Source organism: Parambassis ranga, chromosome 16, assembly GCF_900634625.1.
Source record: "Parambassis ranga chromosome 16, fParRan2.1, whole genome shotgun sequence".
Lineage (NCBI taxonomy): Eukaryota > Metazoa > Chordata > Actinopteri > Ambassidae > Parambassis > Parambassis ranga.
This window is the reverse complement of record NC_041036.1, coordinates 8,693,795-8,703,377: the sequence shown is the minus strand read 5'-3', so window position 1 is coordinate 8,703,377 and position 9,583 is coordinate 8,693,795. Positions and strand designations below refer to the sequence as shown.

At 42.2% G+C, this 9,583-nt stretch overlaps 1 protein-coding gene across 1 annotated transcript; it reads left to right on the top strand.

Moving 5' to 3' along the window:
• The first annotated feature begins 2,219 nt into the window (after positions 1-2,219).
• Positions 2,220-9,560, top strand: LOC114448017 (protein lifeguard 1). Its single transcript, XM_028424626.1, has 11 exons — positions 2,220-2,471; positions 3,310-3,439; positions 4,289-4,457; positions 4,840-4,918; positions 5,311-5,364; positions 5,628-5,718; positions 5,819-5,856; positions 6,397-6,484; positions 7,914-8,003; positions 8,484-8,531; positions 9,050-9,560. The coding sequence occupies exons 2-11, from the start codon at positions 3,341-3,343 to the stop codon at positions 9,200-9,202; spliced, it is 909 nt and encodes a 302-aa protein (XP_028280427.1). The 5' UTR covers positions 2,220-2,471; positions 3,310-3,340; the 3' UTR covers positions 9,203-9,560.
• Positions 9,561-9,583: the final 23 nt, after the last annotated feature.

Genomic DNA, 9,583 nt, shown 5'->3' with positions numbered 1-9,583 from the left:
TTGAAGATTATTTATAATTTAGTGATGCAGTTCTCATTGTAGACATGCCTATTGTAAACCCTGGCTCTAATGAGGATAAATTAATCTGCACTGCTCTGCTGTTAATATATTAAATCAGCTATGGGTAACAGTCATTTATTCACTTAATTATGTCCATTGAGTTAGTTTGACTGCAGCTGTGCCTTTTGTATCACATTCATTTGCTTAACAAGATAACGAAAGTTATTCTAAAAGCCCAGTGCGGTGCTGATTTGGCCCTCATAGCATGTCAAACTGTTGACAGGATTGTTCGTTCTACAAAAATAATATTCTTTATTCAACTGAGCCCATATTATTAAATGCAACACTATTCAGGGTGTCTCATTTACAATAATACATGCAGTCCTACTGTGTTGTCTGAGCCATTGTAGAACTCTCCTGTCAGCCATATACCTCCTGCTGAAATTCTACATTAGCAGCTTCCAGAGGGTTGTAAATTAGAAATGAAGAGGCATCTAGTGGCCCAGACCCGCAGACCGGTGCTGAGGCTCTCTGAGGTCAAACAAACCACCATTTCAATTCTCAAAATAAATCCTTCTGTGGCCACACCAGCCGGTAAGCAGTAACTCATGACTGCATGCAGTGGAAAGAGAGACTCACATGATGGCTACATCTCTTCTCCAGTGACACCAGAGCACTCCCCTCAGTGGTCCTCAGTCCCCAAAGCCCCAAAGAGCATCGTAGCAGTCTGACAAAACAGAGCTGTCACTATCTGTCTGCATCGAGATAGAGGACAGGCTCAATCTTTGTCCATCTTCCTTTGTGCTTTTTCTCTTACTATAGATAGATTAGATAGACTAATAGATGTCTTTCTTCATTTATCCCTCTTTCCCTCCATCCATCCTTTGTATCATGGTCTGTACACAGCTCTCTGTTCTGCACGCTTTCTGCTCCGTGTGGTTTCCTCTCATGTGTTGCTCCTGTTTGGACAGCACTGAGGCAGTCAGATCTGTGTTAAACGTGGCCTCACACTGAGCCTCACACTGATTGGTGTGTCAACACAGGCTGGATTTCAACTGCCTGCCAAAATGTGACTTTTGTTTGTTGTGTCACCCATTCAAATCTGAGATCTAATGAATAGGTGAAAGCGTGCTCATCAGATTTGAGCAGGCAGTGTAAACCTAGCCTGTGTTGACTGACACACCAATCAGCAGAGAACAGAGTGCAGATCCATGTTTGTTGCAGGAAAGCTGTCTATGATGCTCATGTTGCTATTTTGTTCTTGCTTTATTTCTCGCTGTCTAAACAGCCTTTCTCTTGTTTCCGAAACTCTTTGAAAGAAAACAAAAAGATCACATGTTAGGTGAAAGGAGTGAGGGATTTGATCCAGCAGTTAAAAAGAAGAGGCAGCCTGTTTAAGAGAGCTCTCTGGAGGATTTGATGCTGCTGGTTGGGTGTGGGGAGGTGGCAGCATGAGAAGAGGGGAGAGTCACAACCAAATCACTGCAATTAGCAGGAGAAGCACAGGAGACTATTGCCCCCCAGTGGTAGCTTGATGTATAAATAATTTCTATATGTAAGTGAAGTATCAGGATTAAGAAATCATCTTATCTTTATAATGCATTACTATACAGTTAAACTGTACCATTATACTGCCATTCTGTTTACTTTAAATCTATAACACCTACAGACAGACATGAGTGTTTACACATGGGGCTTCTTTATAGAATGCCATTTAGAGGTTAAATATCTCATCATGAGATATGTGATTGCCCTAAATATCACATTAACACACATCATATCTGCTGTGATCACATGTAATCAAGGCTAAGATGGTAGAATTACAATATATTTCTGTTTTTTTTTTCATCCTTTACCCTGAATCATGGATAAAGTCTTCACCCTTGCGGTGGCAATTCTCCACAGAGAGGCACTAAGACTGTATTGACCTACATTACTTTGTGTATTTTCATGTCTTTCCCTATTCTTCCTCGATGTGACTCAATATCCATAATCCCATTGTATAGACCGGATTGATGGCATACATAATTCATTCATCTCTCCGGATGGTTTCCATGGGCAGGGTGCTATCAATGTGTAACCAAGGTGAAGCAGAGAGTCCATGTGACTGTGGATTTCACAGGGTGCCATTGTGCTCCAAAGCAAGATGAAATGTTACAGGCTTATCATGCACAGCAGGCTAATGATGTATCATTACAGGAAATGGAAATGGAAAACCCATCCCTATTAATGCGTGTGAAAGTTTTTCTGTTTGGATGTGAAGTGAAAAAAGCACCAGCTTCACTGGGTTAATGACGGTTTTCATCTGAATATCCCATTGAGCCTAATGAAGGATACATCCTTTCCCCCCGGAGCTAAAGTCCTGTCTCTGTGGGAACTGACTGATAGCAGGTAGACTTTGCCCTGAAGGGGAACCAACACTACAGGAAGAGGAACAGAGCAGATTCCAGGCTGCCACAGCAGAGGCAGAGGTAAGATGTATTATAATAATGGATTGAAGGTGTAATTAACGAATTAGTGTGAACAGAAAAGTAGTCAAACAGCCATGGATCACTTTTTGAAAACCTGGAAAAATTGGCAGACAGTATAACGTGCTTCTTTCATCATATCTCTGAATGAATGTTCAAACCTTACGGGCTGTGTGAGCAAACAGAAACAAAGTTTACTTCATACCTCTTTATTTTGTCCATCTGAGGATTGAGGAATGTGAATATCAAATGATGTATTACTGCCATGACTGTAAATATATCATCGATTATGAGATCAATATTGTTCTTCTTTACCCCTAAGATGTATGTATGCGCACTGCTTGTGTTGGAGACTTGTGTGTCTTAGCTGCAGACATTGCTGTACTGAATTTTACATCATGCTGCATTGATCATCTGGCAGCTAATTCTGACTTCATTTCTTCAATGATTCATACAAACCCATGGTCCTTAAAGGGAATTTGTTGCTTTCATGTCCTTGCGATAGAAAGTATAAAATAGAATCTCTGAGTTTATTGTCAGCCAGTCTTTCTTGATGACAGCTGAATATCCTCTGAGATCAATTAAACGCAACCTATTTGGCTATTAAATATACATACTCTATTAAATAAAGCTTTAAGGCCGTAATTACGGATGTTAGTCATGGGTGGCTCTGTGTTTGTGTGATGCATCATTTTGTAATTGCCCGTTTATTTGTTCCACACCAATTTAACAGCAATGATGAAAGCACTGACAGCCTGCAGAAGGATGCTTTTGTGTCTCCACCATGACCATAACTTACTGCATGTCTGATGTTTTATGTCTTGTCACTTCTGCGCCTCAGTCGACACAACGATTTGATCATATTTGGCGGAATGGACCAGACTACTGCCAACAGTGATGGTGAACCTCGCCCTCTTCCAAACAACCCTCAGGCCTATGGACAAAGTTCTTATACAGGGATGAGCTACCAGGTCAGTACCCTGTTCAATACATAACACAAATGCAGCAAAAAAAGACAAAGAGACCTTCGTCATCTCTTCATCCCTCCGGAGTGCTACTGTATTCTGAGCTCTTTTTTTTTTTTACAAATCAAGGTCTCGCCATGGGGTTTGAGACAAAGAAGCTACAGACAAAGGAAAGAATGAAAGCTTTTCAGAAGATGACAAAGCACTCGGTGACGTGTGTGGAAAGAGAGGACTTTAGTTCCAATAGTCAGGACATGGTGACAATAAAACTGTAACAATATTTATGACAGAAAATAAATCAGTTGTGGGAGCAAGATATGACAAAAAGTATTTCCAAACATTTGGTCACCAGTCACCAAATGAATTAGTGACTGATTAGTCATTACTGATTACTAATTAGAGATGGGATCTGTCGGACATTGACAAGGGACATCCTGGTCTCCAAAAACAGATTATTCAATCTGAAGATGGATTGCGGATTGAACCGCATGTTCCTCTGACGTGGTGCGCAACACTGAGGCCTGAGATTTCTCAAGAAATACAATCAGCAGTGGTGTTTATATAAAGCATTTTGAATTAAAGGAGCAGTGGCCTTGGAAATGTATGTGCAGCACATGTGATGCTGTTATATACATAATGTTGTGCATACTGCACTGTGTACTTTATATTATGTCGAAGGCAGAATGGCTCTAATAAGCACAGTGATATTTCTCTTTGTCTGAATATCATCTATGAATGTGGATGTACGGTGCCCTCCTGCGTCATGCTGTTAACTCATTTGAACGTGTTTCTTATGTTGATAAGTGGAATTGTGTGTCGGTGTAATCTGACCTTCCTGTGTTGTTGCTGATTTAGGTTGGAAATGGCAACATCACAGTGGTCTCTCCTCCTGGCGCCTACGATAACATCGTCCATCCTGAGGACCCAGCAGCAGTTGGAGAAGGCAAGCAGCACAGTCAATCTCCACCTGTGTATTCTTACGGCATGGAGGATAGCGCCTTCAATGATGCCACTATACGAAGAGGTGAGAGCTAAATCAACAGAGAGAGAGAAATAGAAGGCGAGAGAAACGAATGTGTTTGTGTTTGCCTGGTCAGAGCCGAGCGGGGATAAACAATATTTACTCTTGTATTTGCTTTGTGGTGTTTTCTTGAAATTGATTTGAATTGAAAATTGTTGGCTGATCTGTACTGCACCCTGCCTCAGCTCTTCAGCTCCCACACAACACAAATCATTTTGAAATGAGAGAATGAGATGCAGGTGTGGTGAAACCAGGATCACTTTGAAATGTTGTGCAGCATAAAACAACACACCACCTCCATGGCGGCTTCACTTTGACAGGTTGCTGTCTGTCCTCCTGTCTGCCTCACTGTGTGTCTGTGTCTTTTTGTTTTTTTTCTGAACAGGCTTTATAAGAAAAGTCTACTTGACCTTGATGATTCAGCTGCTGGTGACTGTCGGGATTATCTGTGCTTTTCTTTACTGGTGAGACCCTCACAAAAAAAACAGATGAATCCATGTTAGACATCCATCTATAGTCTGTCAGTGTGCAGCAGCACCTATCATGACAAGCTAGTACTCCCTCACAGAAATGTGAGTACTGCTTAAATCATTAGGAATGTGTGAGGGGGTGGATATGATAGCATAGAATAGGAGCGGTTTTGCCTGCAGTAGATTTAAAGTTTTGTGTAATGGATGTGGTAGAAAAGCAGCTACTGTAATTTATTTTCATAAATTGTATTCGGCTCCCATGTGCACAATGCTGTGTCCTCTGTTAATATTTAATAAATTCATTATACTGCTTCTATCGAATAAATGGCAGCTCTATTAAACACTCTCCTCCACCCCTCCCTCTCTCTCTTTTTCTTATCAAACAGGGAAACACTCAGGCGATGGACGTGGGCCAACCACTGGTTTTCTTACACCATGATGTAAGCAATAAAATAAAAAACACTGTCTATGTGAAGCACACATTCTTGTTTTAACCAGCTCACCCATCCTAAATGAATGATGTCGCACATGGAAATCCATAATGGTAAATCAGAAACTGTCGTTCCCGGCCTGAAGCCCAGTCCAAGAAGCTGTCAGCTACACACGCATACAAAATGCACTCTGTGAATTCACATATTGAACACAGTCCCTGTTTTTTTTTTTTTTGCTATTTACGACACACTCTATATTCTCTGTGAAACAGGGCAGCGGTGATGGTGCTCATTCTGGCCTTATCCTGCTGTGTCAACCTCCGTCGTCAAGTCCCGCTCAATTTTATTGCCCTGAGCCTGTTTGTGAGTACAGGCACAACCGGCGAGGCATCACATTAAAGTGGCACCACACCTGCCTTTTTTTGTCATGTGTTTACTTTCCATTTGTTTCTGCCTCTCCCAGACTGTTGCAGAGGGCCTGATGCTCGGATCCGTGTCGGTGTGAGTGTTTGATGTCGGCTCATTTACACAATAATAATCCTAACTGATCCATATCTGATGACGGCAATGAAGCCATCAACGTTGCTGCCTTACCAAACTAAGAAAAAAAGTTTTTAGGGTTTTTAGCTGAAGATAAATCTGAAGCATCGCAAGAAGTTAAAAACCAATTTCTGTGTAGCGATGTCTGTGTAAACACAAATCACCTTTTTTCATCTGTGAGAAATGTCTTTCTGGTGATGTGCCTGCTGCTGGCCTGGCTATCAATAATACATTATCATATTTATAAGATGTTACTATACCTAAAGCTGATAGGTAATGAGAGCAGGCGATATATTACGCAGTGCACCTGCAGGAGAGATCTGCCAGAGACACATGATACTGTTTAATTCCACATTACTTCTAAGGAAGTATTGTTTCCTGTCAGGATGGAGGAAAGCCCCACTGTTTATGTATCAGCTCCTCATGCTGACTGGTTGGTCATGTGAATACAGGCTGCTTTGTCCCCCCCTCTGAACATCTGTTTGTTATTTCTGTCTGCAGGTACTTTGCAGCTGAAGCAGTTCTGTGGGCAGTGGGAGCAACAGCCCTGGTGTCCTTCTCCTTGAGTCTGTTCGCTCTGCAGTCAAAGGTAAAGATCTGCCACACGCTCCGAGCTCAGTTCGCAGCACGGCCAAAAGTGAAATTTCATAAACTGCAACAACTTAGCTGTGCAGCTGGTGGTAAACATCCGTACACCGAGCTGTGTTTCCTGTGCAGTCAGAGGGAACGCATTAAGCCAGGCTGCTGGCCGGGTTTTCTCATTGCAGTGTTGGCTATATGCACCAGCAAAGGTTTGAAAACTCTTACAGGACTTGCTGTGCAGGCAGAGCTATGATTACTGCTGAGGTCAGTGTGTTTGTCAGTCAAGTTAATTCCTTATGTCCAGAGTTAAACCTCAGTTTAGGCCACTGTCATGCTGAGGCTGAGCCTCTTGACTTCAGAAATAAGCTGGAGCCATTTTTTTTTACCATAAACTGCAATACAGCAAACTTGTTAAAACCCAGATCATATAACCAGCCAGAGGGCCCAGGGCCCTGAGGACAGGGCAACACCTGGGAAGGGTCATCAGTTGGAATGTGGCAAAGAGAACCTGCAGGATATGTTAAGGTCTGGAAGGCTGGTCCCTGTTATCTGTCAGATTGACAAGGTCTATGACATTATCTGCAAAAGTGTCCGTGCGGTTACTCTCAACAAACGGCTCATATTCAGAATTACACTTATCACGTAGCTAGCAGGGTGAAAAACAGTTAAATAGATGCTTACTGTGGAGTTTTTAATTGCCTTTAAATGTTGTAGGATTTCACATGTGTCACAAGTCGTACCTGAAGGTGTAACCATTTCTGCTTATATTGGATAAACAAGCGAGCAGGTGTCTAATGATGAGTCTAAATATTTCTGCTCAGCTCCTCGTTAAGCTGCAGCAGAAAGGAGCAGCATCAGGTTTCCACAGGCAGCATACTGTGCTGTAAAAGTGACCATACCTTCACGGTATAAAACAGTTTTATTGGCCACCGCCACAGACGCTTTATTTTACGATTTCATATTGTAGTCTCTTGCACCTCTTGCTCTGCAGTTCACAAAGAGCTTTGTGATCTCCATCATTGTGAAATAAATGTCACACAGACCACCTTGCATGTTCAGATCATAGCGCCTCAGGTAATCAGTGTTACTGATTCTTTGGCGCCATCTTTTTCCTGTCAGTCCGAAAAGGGCACGCAGGCCAAAAGGCCACCTCCACTCTCCCCTTCCTCCTCCTCCTCCTCCTTTGTGTGCTGGTGTTGCGGCTTGTTGAATAATTATCTAGGATCATTATATCCACAATCGTTTGTATTTTCATGTGTGTTTTTTATCATTAGGTGATCTGTAGCGCCTGGCAGCACTACTGTGCAGATGACCTTGAGCACCCTGGATTTTACGTGGATGATGAGCACAAATGAAAGATGTTTGTTTGAAAAGTTCATCACATTCTCTCTCTCTCTCTCTCTCTCTCCTTCCCCTCCTCCCTTTTCTGGTACCAGTGGGACTTCACTGGATTAAGTGGGAGCCTGTGGGTGTTTGCCTGGACCCTCGTGTCATTCGCATTGCTTTGTGCGATCCTCCGATCACAGGTAAATTGTGGGGCTGCTGTGTTTACATGCATTTGCAGTGAGAACAGGACTGAGGTGAACAGCAGCGGTGTACATCGCTTTCAACCTCACAATGTTCTTTCTCTGACCTGTGTGCTGACCAGACTGTAAAGAAGTCAAAGCTCTCAGAAGAGTTACACTTATCTCACACACATTCAAACGTGCGCTGCTGTTTACTGTGACGGCTGTTCGCCTGTGAGGCTTAAACACCCAGCGGGTTTTACAGAAATATTGACTTTAGAGTTGCAGCCAAAAAGAGCTGCTCTCTTGAAACATATTGTGTCTACCTTTTATCAGCCCACCCCGTCATATTTACTCTACAGAACAAGTTGAATGGAACAGATGATAAAAGTATGCTCGTGTTTTCATGCGCTGGATTAAAGCATGGGGCTGTACCATTTTACTGATATTTAATATACAATATAAAGTATACTGCTGATTATGTGTCTTGTTCTTTCACAGTATGTTTACATCACATACGCCTGCCTGGGAACCTTGCTGTTTTCTTTGGTAAGTACAGTCAAATGTGCCAGAAAATTCTGCAACACAGAACGATGACCTTTCAAAAAATGAAAGGAAACATCATGAAAGAAGCCTTAATGTCAAATGAGAGCATGATGTAAGACTACAGTAGATCCCGAGGCCAGGCACCCTTCCACCAGCAGCACAGTAGTTAGTGTAAAGAGAGACTCTGATGTCCTTGTGCCCTTTCATTTCAATTATGCACTGCTTAACAGCGGTGGGCTTCATTTTCACAGCCACCTCTCCGTGTGCCTTTTGGCATTAACAGCAAATGTTGTGACCCATCCGTCAGCTGGTGGAACAAACCGCTGCAGCACACTGAGCTGAACAGGCTGTCAGCAGCAAGTCACAACTTATTTTCAGCTGCACACATCTCTTGACTGTTATTTATATGGAGCCATTTATCTGCACAGTGCCATCTCTCTGAAATAGGAAATACTGCCCATGCAACCATCCCTCTCATCACACATTGTTAAAGCATCTCATCTCTGTCTGTCTGCCTGTAGTACTTGGTGTTTGATACCCAGCTTATCGTGGGTGGGAAACACAGGAAGTATGAAGTCTCTCCTGAAGAGTATGTGTTCGCTGCTCTCAACCTCTATTTGGACATTGTGTCACTGTTCCTCCTGCTGCTGCAGCTCATCGGCCTCTGCCAGTGACACTGAACCTCCATGACAGGACTCCTTAAAAACACTCACACCCTATCAAATATTTACATTCATACTAAATGAAGATTCACAATGCGACTTCTCCACATGATTAAACATGGATATCTGTATGATCAGGGTGTTTTAAAGAACTACTTTTGAGATTCATGAATTAAACTAGTATTAGTAGGATCTATGGAAAACGTAATAATAGTCATTCTTGGTCTCTGTCTTTGCGAATGTGTTGTCCAAAGTTAAGTCACTCAGCTACTAAATTATTAAGTCTTTCTGTGATAACCTAACAGCAACTTTTTTTCATTTTTCTTAGTTTTACCGACCTATGATGGAAATAAAAGTAATTCTGGTAAAAGTTAATTAACCAAAAACCTTTGC